This window comes from Panulirus ornatus, chromosome 12 (genome assembly GCF_036320965.1).
Source record: "Panulirus ornatus isolate Po-2019 chromosome 12, ASM3632096v1, whole genome shotgun sequence".
Classification (NCBI taxonomy): Eukaryota; Metazoa; Arthropoda; class Malacostraca; order Decapoda; family Palinuridae; genus Panulirus; species Panulirus ornatus.
The window spans coordinates 22367944-22391235 of NC_092235.1; the positions used below are offsets into that span (position 1 = coordinate 22367944).

The 23292-nt window shown below is 45.1% G+C and overlaps 1 protein-coding gene across 6 annotated transcripts in view; it reads left to right on the forward strand.

Annotated features, from left to right (window-relative positions):
- The window catches only part of ASPP (Ankyrin-repeat, SH3-domain, and Proline-rich-region containing Protein), a 317152-nt gene that overhangs the window by 34613 nt on the left and 259247 nt on the right, over window positions 1-23292 (forward strand). For all 6 annotated transcript variants that reach the window (XM_071667486.1, XM_071667483.1, XM_071667487.1 and 3 more), the window contains one exon: window positions 16476-16534. In XM_071667486.1, coding sequence (XP_071523587.1) covers window positions 16476-16534 — 59 coding nt within the window. The remainder of the gene's footprint in view (window positions 1-16475; window positions 16535-23292) is intronic.

Sequence of the window (23292 nt, forward strand, 5' to 3'; positions counted from 1 at the left end):
ACCGTCGTGCTCAAGGGTGGTCGTACCGTCGTGCTCAAGGGTCGTACCGTCGTGCTCAAGGGTGGTCGTACCGTCGTGTTCAAGGGTCGTACCGTCGTGCTCAAGGGTGGTCGTACCGTCGTGCTCAAGGGTCGTTGTGCTCAAGGGTGGTCGTACCGTCCTGCTCAAGGGTGGTCGTACCGTCGTGTTCAAGGGTCGTCGTACCGTCGTGCTCAAGGGTGGTCGTACCGTCGTGTTCAAGGGTCGTCGTACCGTCGTGCTCAAGGGTCGTCGTACCGTCGTGCTCAAGGGTCGTCGTACCGTCGTACTCAAGGGATTGGTGTGGGACAAACCCCCCCCTCTCCTCCCCCCCTCCCCCCCCGAAGGTCTTTCTTGGAGACCCGAGACGACCCGACGACATACGATCCCTTCGTCCGGTGATGGCTTTGTGTGCAGCTTAAAAGCTGGACGTCTCAGCTCAAGCTGGACCGCCAGACCTCCGGATATGTTCAGGTCTAAAGCTGCGTCGCCCCCCCCCCCACCAAGCTTTATCTACCTCGGGGGGGGGGGAAGGGGGGGAATATGGATAGATTATTACAGCTTAGCTTAGTACAGGAAGCTGTCCGGGAGACCAAGCTTTAAGCTTTGGTGCCAGGGTTCGAATCTCCCCTCCCCAGACTTGTGTGTTCGCGTCCTCTGGTCTGTTTTCTATCTTTGAATGTACACTGTACTACATGTACACACTGTACTACATGTACACACTGTACTACTGTACACACTGTACTACATGTATACACTGTACTACATGTATACACTGTACTACATGTACACACTGTACTACGTGTACACACTGTACTACGTGTACACACTGTACTACGTGTACACACTGTACTACATGTACACACTGTACTACATGTATACACTGTACTACATGTACACACTGTACTACATGTACACACTGTACTACTGTACACACTGTACTACATGTACACACTGTACTACTGTACACACTGTACTACTGTACACACTGTACTACATGTATACACTGTACTACATGTACACTACTGTACTACATGTACACACTGTACTACATGTACACTACTACATGTACACACTGTACTACATGTACACACTGTACTACATGTACACACTGTACTATATGTACACACTGTACTACATGTACACACTGTACTACATGAACACACTGTACTACATGTACACTACTACATGTACACACTGTACTACATGTACACTACTACATGTACACACTGTACTACATGTACACACTGTACTATATGTACACACTGTACTACATGTACACACTGTACTACATGTACACACTGTACTACATGTACACACTGTACTATATGTACACACTGTACTACATGTACACACTGTACTACACGTACACTACTACATGTACACACTGTACTACATGTACACTACTACATGTACACACTGTACTACATGTACACACTGTACTACATGTACACACTGTACTATATGTACACACTGTACTACATGTACACACTGTACTACATGTACACACTGTACTACATGTACACTGTACTACATGTACACACTGTACTACATGTACAGAGACGGTCAGGTGTGTGTGTGTGTGTGTGTGTGTTCAGCCAATCACTCGCATCATCATCTCCAACCACAATTACTACTATTACTATTACTACTTCTACCACTACCACAATTACTACTACTACTACTACTACTACTACCTACTAACTACTACTACTACCACCACCTCTACAGGTACCATTCGACCACCATTTCCCTTCCTTAACAAGCATCACCATCATTCCCAGCCCAGTCCTGCCTCACTCACCATCACCCATCACCATCACCCATCACCATCACCCATCACCATCACCCATCACCATCACCCTTCACCATCACCCCTCCACTATGACCCCTCCACTATGACCTCTCCACCCCTCCATCACCACCAGCAGGCCCCTCCCCACCCCTCCACCAGCATCAAGAGGACCCTCCATCACCACCAATTCCATCCCGCCCCTTCGCCAACAATCAGGGGCCCTCCACCAGGAGCAAGGGGCCCTCCACTAGGAGCAAGGGGCCCTCCACCACCACCATTTCCCCCCCCCACCCTGCCCCTCCAGCAGCACCCAGGGGCTCTCCACCAGGAGCAAGGGGCCCTCCACCACCACCAGTTCCACTCCGGCCCTTCGCCAGGAGCAAGGGGCCCTCCATCAGGAGCAAGGGGCCCTCCACCACCACCATTTCCCCCCCACCCCGCCCCTCCAGCAGCAGCCAGGGGCCCTCCACCAGGAGCAAGGGGCCCTACACCACCACCAGTTCCACTCCGGCCCTTCGCCAGGAGCAAGGGGCCCTCCATCAGGAGCAAGGGGCCCTTCACCACCACCAGTTCCACTCCGGCCCTCCGCCAGGAGCAAGGGGCCCTCCATCAGGAGCAAGGGGCCCTCCACCACCACCATTTCCCCCCCACCCCGCCCCTCCAGCAGCAGCCAGGGGCCCTCCACCAGGAGCAAGGGGCCCTCCACCACCCCCAGTTCCACTCCGGCCCTCCGCCAGGAGCAAGGGGCCCTCCAGCAGGAGCGAGGGGGCCCTCCGCCACCTGGCTCGACACTCGGCGACTTCAACGCCGTGGTGGCGCGGTGCGCGGTGGCCGCCCGCCTCCCTCCCTCCCTCCCTCCCTCCGCCCGCCCGCCCCTCCCTCCCTCCGCCCGCCCCTCCCTCCCTCCGCCCGTCCCTCCCTCCCCTCCCTCCCGCTCGCTGGTGCGGGGCCCCACCGCCACACGTCACTCCTCTCCTCCTGTCTTATTACCTCCTCTTATCTCCCCATTACTGCCCCCATTTCATCACCCATTTCCTCTAGTTTCCCCCTCCCCTCCTCCTCTTCCCTCTCCCCTTCCCCTTCCCCTCCCCCCTTCCCTTCGTTCGTCTGGCAAAAGACGAGGTCACAGGTTCGAGGCCCACGGCCCCCCCACAACCCCCCCCATTTCTTCCCCTGCCCTCCCATTCCCCCCTTCCCCATTTTTAAGTTTCCTCAACTTGTGTGTGTGTGTGTGTGTGTCACGTGACTGGTTATAGGAGGTTGTGGTGGGGGGGTGGTTGTGGTGGGGGGGTGGTTGTGGTGGGGGGTGGTTGTGGGGGGGTGGTTGTGGTGGTGGGGGGGGGTGGTTGTGGGGGGGGTTGTTGATTCGCGAGCCAGGTATGATTTTGGCCAAAACAACAACAACAACAACAACAACCCCTTAACAACCCCCTTCATATGGGGTTTAACCCCAGTGGTGGGTAAAACAACCCCCTCCCCCCTATATGGGTTTTAACCCCAGTGGTAGCTAAAAGCCCCCCCCCCCCCTTACATGAGTTTTAACCCCAGTGGTGGGCAAAACAACCCCCCCTCCCCCTCCCTCCCCTCCCCCTTACCCTCCCCTCTTTGGATTAAACTAGGGGGGGAGGGGTTATTGGTGGTGGGGGAGGGGAGGGGGGGAAATTAGGGAATGAGAGAGAGAGAGAGAGAGAGAGAGAGAGAGAGAGAGAGAGAGAGAGAGAGAGAGAGGAACACATGTGGGAACGTTCATTTTAAGGTCACACACACACACACACACACACACACACACACACACACACACACACCTCCAACCCCCCCCTTTTCCCCCCACCTCATCCCCCCTCCCTCCCTCCTTCTCCACCTCCTCCTCTCCCGTAGTCGGCGGCGGGGGCCCGTGGAGCCCCAGGTCAGGTGGGGTGGCGGGAGCGTCCCTCACGTGCCTCGCGAGCCCCAACGTGGCCGACCGCGTAGCTCCCATTAAGACCCGACTTTTGAATCAGTGCTCTGGCTTATTTCTCTAGTGAAGGAGGCGTCGCGGGGCCCGGCCCTTTACCCATTTCTCTCCCCTTCCGCGCCATCACCCATTCCCTTCCCATCCCCTCAAAAAAACCCCCTCCTCGCGCCCCTGGCTGCGTTAGTCGTGCCTTAAATTGGATCTTAGTGCCTGAAGAAGGCGACGAAGGAGGAGGAGGAGGGAAGAGAAAATAGTGTAGGGTGTAGTGGGGCGCCCTGGGGAAGCGCACAACGCCGCTCTGCCCTCCCTACCTTCTCCCTCTCCCCCAACAGACGCCAAATGAGCCCAGAAAAGCGCCATTAATTGAAGAAAGGAAAGGAGGGAGGAGGGAAGGAGAGAGAGGAGAACACAGCCCTTCGTTCACTGGCGGCGAATAATTAGTTTTCGGTGAAGAAGGAGAAGAAGAAGAAGAAGGAGAAGAAGAAGGAGAAGAAGAAGGAGAAGAAGGAGAAGAAGAAGAAGAAGAAGGGCGCGTGTGTGTGTTGGAGTAGTAGTGCTGTGTTGGAGTAGTAGTGCTGTGTTGGAGGAGTAGTGCTGTGTTGTGGTTGTGGTGCTGTGTTGTTTTCGGGGTTGCTTCCTGCCGGCGCGTCGTCTTGCATCGGGGGGGGGCGGCCTGCCCTGCCCTGCCCGTACCCCCTGTACAACCCCCTCCTCCCCCCCCACTCCAACCACCCTTTTTGCACCGCGCCGCCCTCCGCCGCGCCCTCCGTGTGCCTGCCCGTCCGCCTCCATTTTCGCCGCCGCCTTGAGGGTCGTGGTCGCTTCTATTGTTGTTGTTTATTTGATATAAAACAACCACAACCACAACCACCTACCACCACTACCACCACAACCACCACATCTCTCTCCACCTCTCCCTCCACCACAACACCTTGGAGAGGACGAGCCACTATTCCGCAGGTGAGAGAACCCACATCATCATGCCCCTCCCCTCCCCCTCCCCTCTCCTCCCCTCCCCCTCCACCACTACACCGCCCCCCCCCACCACCACACAACCCCCAACCTCCACCACCTCCACCACCACCGCCTCCTCCACCTCCCTACCCATGCCCAGGCTTGCTTGCCGGCGCGGGGGAGGGAGGAGGGGCGGGGGAGGGGAGGAGGAGGAGGGAAGGGGAGGAGGAGGAGGGAAGGGGGAGGAGGAGGAGGGAATGAAGACAGTTGACGTTGCTCTTCTCCCTCCTCCTCCCTCCTCCTCTCCCCCTCCCTCCTCCTCCTCTCCCCCTCCCTCCTCCTCCTCTCCCCCTCCTCTTCCCCTCTTCCTCCCTCTCCCCCCCTACCTACCCCTCCCCCCCTCGTACCTGGCTGTATTTAGCTAGCCAGTTAACAGGTGCTTGAACTTCACAATTATGTATTCCCACTTGAGCCGTAACCCTGTTTTGTAACGCGTATGTAACAAGGTTGTTATCGTGGTAAACAAGGGGGTATTTTAGATTCTGAGAGGAGGGGGGGAAGGGGAGGGGGAGGGAAAGGGGGAGGGGGGTTGGTGGTAATGGTCGTTTTATTGTAATGGTTTATCAGTAACGGGAAGGACTTGTATGGTAACAGGCTGTAACGTTTTTTTGGTTGTTGTGGGGGGGAGGGGGGAGTCGGTATTTGTAACAAACGTGTGGTTAAAGGGGGGAGGGGGAGGGGGGAGGGTGTAGCGTTACTGTGGTTACTGTAGTAACGGTAACACAGGTGGTAGTTATGTCGTAACGGGGTTTTTGTAGAATATATATATATATATATATATATATATATATATATATATATATATATATATATATATATATATATATATATATATATTGGAAAGGATCACTATTTTGCGCGTGATCAAGTATATTCCTATGAGTCCACGGGGAAAAATGGAACACGATAAGTTCCCAAGTGCACTTTCGTGTCATAATCACATCATCAGGGGAGACACAAGAGAGAGAAATATAACAGTCAGTTGATATACACAACGAAGAGACGAAGCTAGGACGCCATTTGGGTAAACATGTGATTGTCCAAAACATACAACGAGCGTTCATAAACTTATTTTACAAATTTGATTAACATTAAAGTGATCTAATTTGTACAGACCATCACTAATATTAAGATTATAATTCTTTGTGTATTTAATAATAGAAGATTTAATGATATTTCTCTTGGTAATAGAGTTATATAGAGTTAATAACTGAGATGGCCTTACTCCAGTCAATACAATGATCATAGTTTTGAACGTGATTAAACAAGGCATTTAATTCTTGTCCCGTTCTTATACTATATTTATGTTGCTTAAGTCTAACAGAAAGATCCTTAATAGTCTGACCAATATATATATATATATATATATATATATATATATATATATATATATATATATATATATATATATATATATATAACGTATTCTTTAAGTTAGCTATAGTAGGTTAGGTTAGGTTAGGTTAGGTTAGGATAAAATTACCTCAAACAGTCACAGGGTAACGGTAACAGTAACAAAGTAACGGCAACAGTAACAGAGTAACGGTAACGGTAACACTTAGAGTAACGGTAACAGTAACACAGAGTAACGGCAACAGTAACAGAGTAACGGTAACAGTAGGAGCATAATAACAATAATATATATATATATATAGTAACAACTCGTAACACTGAGAGGTAACGGGCCAGAATTACAGTGGAATAGAAATGCTGAATACAAGAACACACACACACACACACACACACACACACACACACACACACACAAACACACACACACACACACACACACAAACACAAACACATACACACACACACACGCACACACACACACATACACACACACACACACACACTGTGTTTACGACCTTTGGTGAATAACAAAGTAGATGATGAACATTTACCAAATAGCGTAGATAGAACACAAGATGCGGGTAGGTTAGTGATAGCTGGCCCTCGCTGCTGGGGGGGTGGGGGGGTTGTTACAACAAGGGTAAACAGTACAAGGGCAGTGGATATAGGGAGGGAAAATGCCATGTGGGTTGGTCGCTGTTCAATTTTTTTTTTTTATAACTGTGAGAGAGGAAGCGGCTCTGTAACATTTATTTATATTTATTTTATTTATCTATTTATTTATTTAAATTGTTTTTATTTTATTTTATTTATTTATTTATTTTTTTTTTTGGGGGGGGGGGCAAGTGACAGATGTATGAGTGGGGTAACAGCAGTGTAAGGAGTGTTAGGGGGGGGTTGGGAGGGTAAAAGTATAAGGGGTGGCATTAGTTGGATGATGAGAGTATAAGGGTGTGGTAATGGGTGTATGGTAATTGTATAAAGGGTGGCATTGATTGGATGATGAGAGTATAAGGGGATGGTAATGGGTGTACGGTATTGCATAAAGGGTGGCATTGGTTGGATGGTGAGAGTATAAGGGTGTGGTAATGGGTGTATGGTAATTGTATAAAGGGTGGCATTGGTTGCATGATGAGAGTATAAGGGTGTGGTTAATGGGTGTATGGTATTTGTATAAAGGGTGGTATTGATCGGATGGTGAGAGTATAAGGGGGTGGGAAGGTTTGATTAGTAACTATATAAGGGGATGGTATTAGTTGGTGACAGTATAAGGGATGGGAATACTGCATGACAACTGTATAAGGGGATGGCATCCGTTGGTGACAGTATAAGGTATATGAATACTGCATGACAACTGTATAAGGGGATGGCATCAGTTGGTGACAGTACAAGGGATATGAATACTGCATGACCACTGTATAAGGGGATGACATCAGTTAGTGACAGTATAAGGGAATAGTGACTAAATCATAAGAATATAAGGGAAGACTTGTTGAACCGTAGAAGTATAAGGGGTAATAGTATATAGATAACAGTATAAGGGATATAAGGTACCACATTAGCCAGATAGTAACAGTGTAAGGGACATATTGAACACTACAGTAACAGGAGGGGATAGTAATGCTATTAGGATAACGGTGTTACAGTATGTTACTGTGGTAGTAACAGTAGAGTCTCGTAGTAACACCAGCGAATATGGTTGTCACACGGTAACAGTGGGATCGTAACAGTGAAATGGGAGATCATGTATAGTAAAACGTTTACATAAGAAACTGTGAAAAAAACGTTTAGATAAGAAACAGCGTGTATGAAAACGTTTACATAAGAAACAATGTGAAAAAAACGTTTACATAAGAAACAATGTGAAAAAAAGTTTACATAAGAAACAGCTTGTATGAAAACGTTTACATAGGAAACAATGTGAAATAACGTTTAGATAAGAAACTGTGAAAAAACGTTTAGATAAGAAACAGCGTGTAAGAAAAACATTTAAATAAAAAACACTTAAAAAACGTTTAGATAAGAAACAGCGTGTAAGAAAAACGTTTAGATAAAACAAAAAAAAAAACGTTTACCTAAGAAACAGAAACGTTAGATTGATATACAGACACAACAGAACGTTGCTTGTGGACCTGGGTTTATGACAGTGTGTGTGTGTGTTCATATATATATATATATATATATATATATATATATATATATATATATATATATATATATATATATAAAGGGACATATAAGCTTATATAAAAAACTTATCTATCAGTCCAGAGAGAAATGTATGCAAATTAGAGGAACGTACATGGAATAGAATAGGTTTGAAAGACAGTGTTGACTCGCTACAACAGGTGATGGTTATGAGTTGTGGTCATTAACTCGTTAACGACTTGGGATGTTTGGAGTTAAATGGCTTAGTAATTATGAACGAGCAACCTCGCTTTCAGCAGTTGCCTTGAAAAGTAATTTTTTGTTTCCCTGTGTTCTTGCGCTCGTAAAGATGATGTCGAGGGGCAAATATATATATATATATATATATATATATATATATATATATATATATATATATATATATATATATTCCTCTGAGTCCACGGGGAAAATGAAACACGATAAGTTCCCAAGTGCACTTTCGTGTCATAATCATATCATCAGGGGAGACACAAGAGATAAATATAACAGTCAGTTGATATACATCGAAGAGACGAAGCTAGGACACGCCATTTGGTAAACATTTCTCTCTTGTGTCTCCCCTGATGATGTGATTATGACACGAAAGTGCACTTGGGAACTTTTCGAGTTTCATTTTCCCCCGTGGACTCATAGGAATATCTTGATCACGCGCAAAATTTTGGTCTTTTCCAATATATACACACACATATATATATATATATATATATATATATATATATATATATATATATATATATATATATATATATATATGTTATGGAAGGGAAGCTTCGAACAATTCTATACGTTTCTCCTTGTGACATTAAAGAGCAAAAAGTGTTTTTGTGGTTGGGTTAGACAAGGTTGTGTGCTGGAGGAAAAGGTTGTGGTTTACCACACACATATATATATATATATATATATATATATATATATATATATATATATATATATATATATATATATATATATATAGTACCGATGCCTTTATCTATGTATAACCTAGGATGATGTGCGCTGGCCATGCGGGCTTGTGGTATGCATACGTGCGCATGCATGCTAGGCAGAGCTATGCGTGGTGATTAGCATATGTGTGTGAGAGGTAATTACCCTCTCTCTCTCTATTATCCTCATTAGTATATTTACTTTGGGAGGAACTGTGGTGAATAGCAAGCCATTTAAGTAGCGGTTATATATATATATATATATATATATATATATATATATATATATATATATATATATATATATATATATATATATATATACATATATATATATATATATATATATATATATATATATATATATATATATATATATATATATGTGTGTGTGTGTGTGTGTGAGTGGATGGGCCGTTCTACGTCTGTTGTCCTGGCGCTCCCTTGCCGGCGCGGGGAAACGGCGATCAGGTATGATGAAATGATACATGTATATACACAGATGACCGGTCAAGTGTCATGGTGGATTTTGATGATGTGTGACTTTACTCCAAATTAATGGATATATATATATATATATATATATATATATATATATATATATATATATATATATATATATATATATATATATATATTTTTTTTATTAATGGATATATTTATTTTTTCGGGGGGTTGGGGTAGGTGGGGATTTACGAGTTTGAAAAAAAAGACATTTAAAATAAACTTCATGAAAAAGACATTTAAAAAAAACTTCATAAAAAAAGACATTTAAAAAAAACTTCATAAAAAAAGACATTTAAAAAAACTTCATAAAAAAAGACATTTAAAAAAAACTTCATAAAAAAAGACATTTAAAAAAAACTTCATAAAAAATTGACTTTAAATGTGCGTTTTGTTTGGCGGAGCAAAAACGGCTTTGATGCATATTTTTATGGGCTATTTTTTTTCAGTTGGGGATATCAACATTTTTTTTTATCGTGCACACACACACACACACACACACACACATATATATATATATATATATATATATATATATATATATATATATATATATAGATAGATAGATAGATAGATAGATAGATATATGAGAGGACTATAACTATAGTGTGACAAGAGGGTGAGTGTGAGATAAGGGTGACTGACGTAAGTGTGACATGAGGGGTTAGTGTGACATGAGGGCGAGTGTGACGTGAGTGTGACATGAAGACATGAAGGCGAGTGTGACGTGAGTGTGACATGAGGGCGAGTGTGACGTGAGTGTGACATGAAGACATGAAGGCGAGTGTGACGTGAGTGTGACATGAGGGCGAGTGTGACGTGAGTGTGACATGAAGACATGAAGGCGAGTGTGACGTGAGTGTGACATGAGGGCGAGTGTGACGTGAGTGTGACATGAAGACATGAAGGCGAGTGTGACGTGAGTGTGACATGAGAGCAAGTGTGACGTGAGTGTGACATCCATATCGTAACTCTTATCGCTGAGTCATTGTGGTAACTTGACCCCCTCCCCCCATTGGACCTGACCTTGACCTTTGACCTCACCCCGAGGTGTCGGGGGTGGGGGGGGGTGTTGGTTGGTTTAAATGCCAGGCCGTCATCGCCCGCGCCCCAGGGGTGGTGGGTCGTCATGACCTAGCTGTTCATCAATTAAACGCCCGCAGATTCTCGCGTTATTTATCATTCATTTATCATTCATTTATCGTTCATTTTTTTTTTATATATACATATATAGTTATATTCCAGTCGAAATCCTCGATTGTTTATTCATTTACGTGAGTGAATGCGTATACTCATTTGTATGACTCGTATATTTATTCAATTATTTATTCATTGACGTAAATAAATGAGTTATCCAACGCGGTATGATCCGGCCTGGGTATGTGTCTTCTGGCGACTCATGTCGTAATTCATTTATTTCCGGTAACCAAACTGCTCAAATTTAGTTAATGACTTTGCCAGACTTACGTGTGGAGTTGCGTATTCGTGCGTATTTGCTGTCTGAACGCGCATAATGCGTAAATGCGTAAGGCCTATCATGGCGTATTGGTCATATTACTCGTAGGTTTTTATGTGCAGGTAACGCGCGTATGAGGTAAATGATATGATTACATTAGCGTATTTGAGAATTATATTATTTAGAATTACATTTGCCTATGCGAGAATTAGATTATTTAGAATTACATTTGCGTATTCGAAAATTAGATTATTGAGAATTACATTTGCAAATGCGAGAATTACATTAGATTATTAGAATTACATTTGCGAAAGCGAGAATTGTTACATTATTTAGAATTACATTTGCGTAAGTGAGAATTATATTAGATTATTTAGAATTACATTTGCGTCTGTGAGAATTATATTAGATTATTCAGAATAACATTTGCGTATATGAGAATTATATTAGATTATTTAGAATTACATTTGCGAAAGCGAGAATTAGATTATTCAGAATTACATTGTTGTATTGAGGTTGTCGCTACACTAACTAACTCACTAACTGCCTGTGTCTGCTGGAATAGTTAGAGAGAGAGAGAGAGAGAGAGAGAGAGAGAGAGAGAGAGAGAGAGAGAGAGAGAGAGAGAGAGAGAGTTTGTGGGTAATATTGTTTGAGGAAGGGGGTTGGGTTGGTGTGTTCATTGAGCCAGCTCTCTCTCTCTCTCAACGCCCCAATGTGTTATTTTTATTATTATTATTACTATTCTTATTCTTATGTAATTTTATTATTATTATTATTATTATTATTATTATTAGTATTAGTATTAGTATATTATTATCATTATTATTATTGTTATTATTATTATTATTATTATTATTATTATTATTATTGTTATTATTATCATTATTATATTATTATTGTTATTTTTATTATTATTATTATTATTGTTGTTATTATTATTATTATTATTATTATTATTATTATTATTGTTATTATTATTATTATTATTATTATTATTATTATTATTATTATTATTATTGTTGTTATTATTATTATTATTATTATTATTATTATTATTATTATTATTATCAATATTTTATACACTATGATTTATTTTTATCATAGATTCGTGGCAGTTCAGAGGAATTCACTGATGCATTAGATACAAATTCTTTTTTGAAAATACATTCAAATTTGTTTATATATATATATATACATATATATATATATATATATATATATATATATATATATATATATGTGTGTGTGAGTGTGTGTGTGTGTGTGTGTCGGAGGTGGAGGGAACGAGGAGAAGAGGGAGACCAAATTGGAGGTGGAAAGATGGAGTGAAAAAGATTTTGTGTGATCGGGGCCTGAACATGCAGGAGGGTGAAAGGAGGGCAAGAAATAGAGTGAATTGGAGTCATGTGGTATACAGGGGTTGACGTGCTGTCAGTGGATTGAATCAAGGCATGTGAAGCGTTCTGGGGTAAACCATGGAAAGCTGTGTAGGTATGTATATTTGCGTGTGTGGACTTATGTATATACATGTGTATGGGGGGGGGGTTGGGCCATTTCTTTCGTCTGTCTCCTTGCGCTACCTCGCAAACGCGGGAGACAGCGATAAAGCAAAAAAAAAAAAAAGAAAAAAGATATATATATATATATATATATATATATATATATATATATATATATATATATATTTTTTTTTTTTTTTTTTTTTTTTTTATACTTTGTCGCTGTCTCCCGCGTATTGCGAGGTAGCGCAAGGAAACAGACGAAAGAAATGGCCCAACCCCCCCCATACACATGTACATACACACGTCCACACACACAAATATACATACCTACACAGCTTTCCATGGTTTACCCCGGACGCTTCACATGCCTTGATTCAATCCACTGACAGCACGTCAACCCCTGTATACCACATCGCTCCAATTCACTCTATTCCTTGCCCTCCTTTCACCCTCCTGCATGTTCAGGCCCCGATCACACAAAATCTTTTTCACTCCATCTTTCCACCTCCAATTTGGTCTCCCTCTTCTCCTCGTTCCCTCCACCTCCGACACATATATCCTCTTGGTCAATCTTTCCTCACTCATTCTCTCCATGTGCCCAAACCATTTTAAAACACTCTCTTCTGCTCTCTCAACCACGCTCTTCTTTATATATATATATATATATATATATATATATATATATATATATATATATATATATATGTTGGTGATGGGGAGGGGTGTTGGAGCAGGGTGAATGTTGTAGGGTTGGGGTTGTTGGAGGAGGAGGAGGAGGATGAATGTTGGAGGGTTGGTGGGGTTGTTGGAGGGTGGTCATATGAGGTGTTGTTGGAGGGGGCAAATGTTGGAGAGTGGTCATGGTTGGGGGGGGTTTGTTGGAGGAAGGTGGTGGTGATGGTTAGAAGTGATGGAGATAAGGTGCTGGGGATACTGTTGGAGATGGGGAAAGGAAGGGGGAAGGGGGTAGTCTCTGCCACGGGAGATGTGTGTGGTGTCCCCCCCCCCCTTAAATGTCCTTGACCCGACCAGCAGTAGGAAGGGGGGAAAGACCCCCCCTCTCCCCCTTCCCACCTTTCCCCCCTCCCCCCTCCAGGCCAGACCCCCCACCTCTTCCTTCCCCCTCCCCCCTTCGGTCCAGACCCCTACCTCTTCCTTCCCCCTCCCACCTTTTCCTCTCCCCCCTCCCCTTCGGGCCAGACCCCCCACCCCTCCTTCCCCCTCCCACCTTTTCCTCTTCACCCCCTCCCCTTGCGGGCCAGACCCCACCCCTCCTTCCCCCTCCCCCTCTACGGGCCAGGCCCCCCCCCCTCTTCATTAAAAGGCCCCCTTATAATGAATTGGTCCTCTGCCTTGGTAGGCGAACTACCCTTTCATGTCGAGTCTCGTCCCGCCTCTTTGTCTAATTGGTCATAAACCCCTCCCCCCCCTCCCACCCCCGACACCCCCCGCCCACCTTCGCTCCTTCCTTCTCCCCCTTCCTCCATTTCTCCAATACGCTCCCATTCCCCCTTCCCTCCAACCCTCGTTGGTAATTTCGTATTAATGTAATATATATATATATATATATATATATATATATATATATATATATATATATATATATATATATATATATTATATTTTTTTGTAATGTAATTTTAAAGTTTTTATATGATTTTTAAGTTTTGATATCAATTTATTTGATTTTTAAATATCAATGTAATTTTTAGAATTTAATGTAATTTTATAATTTTTGCTTTAATATAATTCTAATATAATCTTTAAGTTTTAGTTCTTAAAAGATATCTTATTTTAATATGCTTAAAAAGAAGATCACCGAATTGTCACAAATTTATAGTCAAGTTAGAAGAAGACATTTTTAGAATTACCTTTTTGTCCAGTGTTGACCACTTTGTATGTAACGTATGGACGAACACAGTGGCTTGGGCCATTACTCTGATGGTGGATTGTCGTACCGTCGTGCTCAAAGGGGTCGTACCGTCGTGCTCAAAGGGGTCGTACTGTCGTGCTCAAGAAGGGTCGTACCGTCGTGCTCTCTCTCTCTCTCTCTCTCTCTCTCTCTCTCTCTCTCTCTCTCTCTCTCTCTCTCTCTCTCTCTCTCTCTCTCTCCTGTAAGTGTGTGTGTATATATACATATCTCCCCTCTTCCCTTCGTCCTCCTCCTCTCCTCCCCTCCCTTCTCCCCTCTCCTCCCCTCTCCTCCCCTCCCCATCTCCCCTCATCGGATGAAACGCGACCCTCCCTGGTGTATTAAGAGGGTCGGAAATAAGATTTTATTTCCAGATCTTTGAGTGTAAATGAACCAACTGATTTGCATACGACAACTTTATTGAGGAGGGGGGGGAAACCCCTCCCCCCTCCCCCCCGACCAAGTCCCGGGATCCCAGGGATGGGATGGGGGGGAGGGAGGAGGGGTTCCCAGGGATGTGGTGGGGAGGGGAGAGGGAAGGGGAGAGGGAAGGGGAGGGAGGGATTCCCAGGGATGTGGTGGGGAGGGGAGAGGAGAGGGGAGGGAGGGATTCCCAGGGATGTGTGTGTGTGTGTGGGGAGGGGAGGAGCGGGGAGGGAAAGGTAATCTATCTGGGAGGAATTTTGTGTCGGGGGGAGAGATTAACTTTCTTGCATGGGGGGGGGGGGGGGAGGTTGGATGTTTAATTGCTTGGGGGGGGAAAGAGGGGAGGAGTTGTTGGTGGTTGGAATTGCTGGATGATTGTGTTATCTCTGGTATTTCCTGGGTGGGGGGTGACTGGGGAGGATAGTGGGGAGTTAGGGGAGAGAAGTGATGTAGGGTTTACGGGTCACGGGGGAGCATGAGTGGGGAGGTTACGGGGGAGAATTGGTGTATGGGGGGGGGCGGGGAAGTTACTGGGGAGAACTGAGTGTGGTGTCAAGGGGGAGTTTCTGGGGAGAGGAGAGTTAGTGGGGAGAAATACTAAGTCACTGGGGAGATAACTTCTGGGGAGTCAACTTTGGGGTGGAATTAACGGGAAATGATTAAATAGATCAATATTATCACCATAATATTGCATACGTTCTACTTACAGAACAAGAAGAAAATAACAACACTTAAAAATAACTTATGCTGAAAACAATTTGATAACAATAATAACTTTCCCCTCTTAAGTTGTTACAATGTACGTAACAACTTGTCTGTGCTGAAAACAATTTAATAACAACACTTGATTATAACTTGCCCCCATGTGTTCTGAAAACAATTTAATAACAACACAATTATAACTTCCCCACCTCAGGTTGTTACAATGTAAATAACAACTTGTCTGTGCTGAAAACAATTTGATAACAACACTTAATAATAACTTTCTCCCTCAAGTTGTTACAGTTTTATACAAAAAGAATTTTAACGTAAAAAGATTTTTTTTTAAGTAGGTATAGGTAAGGTTATTAAAAGAATATTTGTAAGAAAGTTATGTTATTTATAAAACAATGTAATTTATGTAAGAAAACGTAATTTTATGTAAAAAAAAAAAAATTTCATTAAAAAAATGTAATTTTATGTAAAAAAAACTAATTTTATGTAATTGTATGTAAAAAAAAAAAGGCATTTTTTTATGGGAAAGGTATATTCTGTAAAAGATTTTTTATGTAAAAATGTATTTTTATGTAAAAAATAGGTAATTTTATGTAAAAAAATTGGTGATTTTATGGAATTTTCTTTATTTTCACGCAATTTTTTTTTCTTTTAAGTAAAAAAGGATTTTTTTTTCTTTTTAAGTAAAGAAGGATTTTATTTTGCTTACAGGCGGGTCGGCCCTCGGCGGTGATGTTGGGATGAGGGAAGTTCACACACCTCTGACTCTGGTGAGTATATACGTATATACATACACATACACATATACATACATATACATACACATACATACACACACACACACACACACACACACACACCTCTGACTCTGGTGAGTATATACATACACATATACATACATATACATACACATACATACACACACACACACACATACACACCTCTGACTGGTGAGTATATACATACATATATACATACATATACATACACATACATACACACACACACACATACACACCTCTGACTCTGGTGAGTACATAGATACATACATACACATACATACATACATGCATACATACACATACATACACACACATACACACTTCTGACTCTGGTGAGTACATACATACATACATATACATACATATACGCATACATACATAAACCTCTGACTGGTGAGTACATACACACACACACACACACACACACACACACACACACACACACATGTATAATTATGTCTTATGTATGTATACAGAGTATATGTTATGTGTGTATTTATAATTAGCCAAGAATTTCTTTTTGAGGAAGGGGGAACTTATTGTCCAAGGGTTGTGGACGTCCATGTCTGCGCTGCATCCAGTAGCAGGGAAGTGTGTGTTTATGTATTAGGTTGTTCTCTGTGTGGGCCTTACTTGTATAGAGTTATGTATGTATTACTCACACTGTGGGCTATGTTGTCTCCCCCCACACACACACTACCCACACACATCACCCCTACCTCCTCCTCCTCCTCTCCCCACACACACACTCTCCCACCTACTCTACCCACATCTCCCTAGCTCCTCCTCTCCCCACACACACACACCTTAGCTCCCCTTTCTCCCCAACACCATACCTACCCTTCCCACACACCACTAGTTTCCCCATTCCTTACCTAAGGCACAGTTTTCCCCATCCCTACCCACACCCTCCCTATCCTCCCCACACCCTTCCTTCTCTACCCACACCCTCCCCATCCTCCCCACACCCTCCCTTCTCTACCCACACCCTCCCCATCCTCCCCACACCCTCTCTTCTCTACCCACACCCTCCCTATCCTCCCACACCCTCTCTTCTCTACCCACACCCTTCCCATCCCTCCCCACACCCTCTCTTTTCTACCCACACCCTCCCTATCCTCCCCACACCCTCTCTTCTCTACCCACACCCTCCCTATCCTCCCCACACCCTCCCTTCTCTACCCACACCCTCCCTATCCTCCCCACACCCTCTTTTTCCCTCCCCACTTACTATTAGGTCACGTGGTCTGGCCTAGGGTCTGTAGAATCCAATGTAATTACTCTAGAATCAAATGTAATTGCTCTTGGGTGATGTAGTCTTGCCTAGGGTCTGTAGAATCCAATGTGATTGAACTAGAATCAAATGTAATTAATCTAGAATCAAATGTAATCGATCCAAGTTCACGTAATCATGTCTAGGACCTGTAATATCAAATGTAATTACTCTAGAATCAAATGTAATTACTCTAGAATCCAATGTAATCGCTCCACTTTCACCGAGTCACTTCTAGGAACTTGTAAAATCAAATGTAATTACTCAAGAGTCAAATGTAATTCATCTAGGATCCAATGTAATCGCTCCACGTTCACGTAATCACGTCTAGGAACCTGTAAACCCAAATGTAATTACTCTAGAATCAAATATAATCGCTCCTAGGTCACGCAGTCTTACCCAGAACCTGCAAAAAAAAAAACGAAATGTAATCGGCCCACTTGAGTCATTAGAGCCGTTTTCTTTTTTTTTTTTTTTAAATGGCTTTAGGGTTGTAAACAGAAAATGGGTTGCCCACAGGGGGTGACCCAATTAGATGAAGATGCTCAGGTTTGGAACGTGTTTACGTCGCTGGTGATTGGTGGTTTGACGAACGATGTGTGTGTGTGTGTGTGTGTGTGTGTGTTTATGATGTCGGAAGGCAAGCTTGGTGTAGTTTATATATATATATATATATATATATATATATATATATATATATATATATATATATATATATATATTATACTTAATCGCTGTTTCCCGCGTCAGCGAGGCAGCGCCCAAACTGACGAAGAATGGCCCCACTACACACACACACACACACACACACACACACACACGTGTGTGTGTGTGTGTGTGTGTGTGGAGAGGTACAGGGGGGGGGTAGTCTCTGGTGAAGTAAAATCATGTTTTTCCTCACATGTTCGACACATAGTGGTGTGGTGTGGTAGTGGTGTGGTAGCGGTGTGGTAGTTGACCTTCGATATTGTGGTAATGATCCGGATACACAGGTCAAGGGCTCCCGCGCGCGCGGGCGCGTACGCGCCATCACAAGCGGTTGCTGAGAGGGGGAAGGGGTGGTGATGGGTGGTGGGTGATGGGTTGGGAAGGGGTGGTGATGGGTGGTGATGGGTGGTGGGTGGTGGTGATGGGTGGTGGTGATGGGTGGTGGTGATGGGTGGTGGGTGATGGGTGGTGGTGATGGGTGGTGGTGATGGGTGGTGATGGGTGATTGGTGGTGATGGGTGGTGGGTGATGGGTGGTGGTGATGGGTGGGGGAAGGGGTGGTGATGGGTGGTGGTGATGGGTGGTGGTGATGGGTGGTGATGTCAAGGTTAAGCCAGTGAAAGTCTGGGGTCTTGTAATTACGGAGGTGGGAAGACATTCCCTCATGACGTCTCCATACGTGATCTGGAAACCCCCTCCCTCCAGCAGCCATCTTTCCCGCGCGCGGAGGGGAGGGGCTTGAAGGTGTGTTGCGGGAGCAGCCGCCTCCTCCCTCTTCTTCATCATCATCTTCGGGGTTTGGATGAGTGTGTTGTGGGAGCAGCTTTCGTCCACCGGGGGCTTCAGATAGGTGTGTTGTGGGAGCTGCCTTCGTCTTAGGACTTTAGTTGAGTGTGTTGTGGGAACAGCATTCTTCCAGGGGCTTAAGAGGAGTGTGTTGCGGGAGCAGCCTTCTTCTCAGGACTTTAGATGAGTGTGTTGTGGGAGCAGCCTTCTTCCAGGGGCTTAAGAGGAGTGTGTTGCGGGAGCAGCCTTTTTCTTAGGACTTTTGTTGAGTGTGTTGTGGGAGCAGCCTTCTTCCAGGGGCTTAAGATCGGTGTGTTGCGGGAGCGGCCTTCTTCTTTGGACTTTAGTTGAGTGTGTTGTGGGAGCAGCCTTCTTCCAGGGGCTTAAGATCGGTGTGTTGCGGGAGCGGCCTTCTTTGTCGGGCTTTAGATGAGTGTGTTGCGGAAGCAGCCATCTTCCCGGACCTTCAAAGACGAGTGTGTTGCGTGAGCCGCCGGTGAATATGTTTTTGCGTTACGTAGTTTACGAGGGAGGGTCAGAGGGGACGTGGGGGTCTTGTTTCTATCCTCCTACACCGTTAAACTCTGGAACTATTTGTCAAGTATATCACCATTTTTTTTCGTAATCATCTTCCTCCATCATGTAAGGTTTTCGGTATAGAAAACGTGAGATGTGCATATTTCTTTTTATCCTCTCTAGTGTTTTGATGGATAAGAATTGTGTCATTCTAAGGCTAAATATACATAATGGCCCTTCTAAGGCCACATATACTATGTATATATGGCCTTTCTAAGGTCACATATGTATATATGGCCCTTCGAAGGTCATATATTCGATGTATATAGATATGGCTAAGGGTCAAAGGTCGTATGTTAACCATTCATTTTCTGGGCCTTAGAATGATAAGGGCGCCCTTGTGTACAGAAGGCCCGGCCTTTGCTACCTACCCTTAACACATCCCTTAATGTTCAGGGCCATCGCTAAGCAATCCCTTAAAACGTACTTAAAACCGTTGTCCCGTTTTTTAAGTAAGGTACTTATGTGGGCTTTCTAAGTTACTGAGCCTATCCCCCCTCCCTTTCTAAGTTACAGACCATATCCCCCCTCTCCCCTCTAAGTTACAGACCATATCCCCCCTCTCCCCCTCCAATAAGTTACAGACCATATCCCCCCTCTCCCCCTCTAATAAGTTACAGACCATATCCCCTCTCCCCCTCTAATAAGTTACAGACCATATCCCCCTCTCCCCCTCTAAGTTACAGACCATATCCCCCTCTCCCCCTCTAATAAGTTACAGACCATATCCCCCTCCCCGTCTAATAATTTACAGACCATATCCCCCTCCCCCTCTTAAGTTACAGACCATATCCTCCCTCCCCCTCTAAGTTACAGACCATATCCCCCCTCTCTCACCCTCTAATAAGTTACAGACCATATCCCCCTCTCCCCCTCTAAGTTACAGACCATATCCCCCCTCTCCCTTTCTAAGTTACAGACCATATCCCCCCCCTCCCCCTCTAAGTTACAGACCATATCCCCCTCTCCCCCTCTAATAAGTTACAGACCATATCCCCCCTCTCTCCCCCTCTAATAAGTTACAGACCATATCCCTCCCCCCCCTCACCATATCCCCCCTCTCTCCCCCACCCCCTCCACCCCCTCTCTCTCACCTCTCACTCTCCCACGAGAGAGAAAAAGTAACCAGTGGAATATGAATTTTCTTTCTCTTGAACCTTCGACATGAACATTAATTTTGAGAGTCGTCAGAGCGAAAGGGAAATGGAAACTTGATATAGGTTGAATGCCCGTCTTCCCCCCCCCTCCCCCTTCCCCCCCCTTCCCCTCCCCCTTCCCCTCTCCTCCCTCCCCCGGAGTAATCTACTTTGGCAGAGGCGAAAGGGATTTACCACCTCGATCCTCCCCCACCCCCCTTTATTCCCCCCTCCCATCCCATACCCCCCCGGCCCGCGGCTACCCCCTTTGCGCCCGCTGGCGATAAGGGCGACGGAGTTCAATCGAGGGGGGAAGGGGGATGATGGGGAGAGAGGGTGAGAGGGAGAGGGGTGTGTAAGGGGATGGAATTGTAATTAATTATCATAACCCGGAGCTATTCTCTTATCTCATTATTTCAGGGTGGCTTTGTGGAGTAGGAGGCAGGCCGCCCCTACACCCCCACACCCCACCTCTCTCTGTCTCTCTCTCTCTCTCTCTCTCTCTCTCTCTCTCTCTCTCTCTCTCTCTCTCTCTCCCTGGATCTGGAGCCATGAGTCGACCACACCCCTTCAGTATGACGCCAGGGTCGGAATGAGAAGGGGAAAGGGGAGGAAGGGGAAAGGGGGGAAGGGGAAAGGGGGGGAAGGGGGGGGATCGCCATGCCTGGCACTACGCGCTCCCTGTCAGTGACAGATGACTAACCCCCCATCCACCCCACCCCTTTCTCCCGTTCCCCCATCTCGGGGCGTGCCCATTGCTGTCATGGGGGTCGTGTGTGTGTGTGTGTGTGTGTGTGTGTGTGTGTTAGGCCAGTTAAGGTCGCGTGTCAAAATTGGGCTGTTCGGCCACATCAGCACGATGACTTGACCCCCCAATCCACCACCCCTCCCCGTTTTCCCTGTAATGTGACACATCCCCCACCCCACCCCACCCCACCCCACCCCACCCCACCCCACCTGTCATTGACAGCCAACCATACCCCCCCCTCCCATTTACCCCCTCATGCCAGGCATAGAACGACCAAGTCTTTTCAAACAGACTTAGTGATGGGGGGGCGGGGCCCCCCCCCATGCATCCATGTAATCCCCTCATGCACTGTTGTGTATGACCCCCATGTGCGTGGGTTCTGACACCCCCCCCCGCCTCTGCCCCGGGACTGATGTCTTAAGACGGGGCTAACAGGGGACACCCCCCCCTGAGACGGGGCTAACAGGGGACACACCCCCCCTGAGACGGGGCTAACAGGGGACACCCCCCCTGAGATGGGGCTAACAGGGGACACCCCCCTGAGACGGGGCTAACAGGGGACACCCCCCCTGAGATGGGGCTAACAGGGGACACCCCCCCTGAGACGGGGCTAACAGGGGACACCCCCCCTGAGACGGGGCTAACAGGGGACACACACCCCCTGAGACGGGGCTAACAGGGGACACACCCCCCCTGAGACGGGGCTAACAGGGGACGCCCCCCTGAGACGGGGCTAACAGGACGCCCCCCCCTGAGACGGGGCTAACTGGGGACGCCCCCCCTGAGACGGGGCTAACTGGGGACACACCCCCCCTGAGACGGGGCTAACAGGGGACGCCCCCCCTGAGATGGGGCTAACAGGGGACACGCCCCCCCTGAGATGGGGCTAACAGGGGACACACCCCCCTGAGACGGGGCTAACAGGGGGGCCCCACTAAAAGTGGTGTTTTTGGAACGCCCCCCCCCCCCCCTAGAACTGGCACACACACGTCTTGGACGCGCGAGGGAGAGGGGAAACGGCGATCACGACACACACACACACACACACACACACACACACATCCTAAGTCTATCGGTCTATGGCCAAAGGTGATAGACACAGAGATTGTTCTTCATAAGATGAACAAGAACAGTTGAATGTTCTCTTTCGTTCTTGTTGTTTAAGAAATCGTTATTTTGTTCTCATTGTTGTGTTCACGCGTCTTAGGTTTATTTATTTATTTATTGTGATTTTTTTATTGTTATATTTACGCGTTTTAGGTTTATTTATTTATTTATTTATTTTAATTCTTATTATTATATTTACTCGTTTTAGGTTTATTTATTTATTTATTTTAATTCTTATTATTATATTTATGCGTTTTAGGTGTATTTATTTATTTATTTTAATTCTCGTTATTATATTTACGCGTTTTAGGTTTATTTATTATTTATTTTAATTCTTATTATATTTACTCGTTTTAGGTTTATTTATTATTTATTTTAATTCTCGTTATTATATTTACGCGTTTTAGGTTTA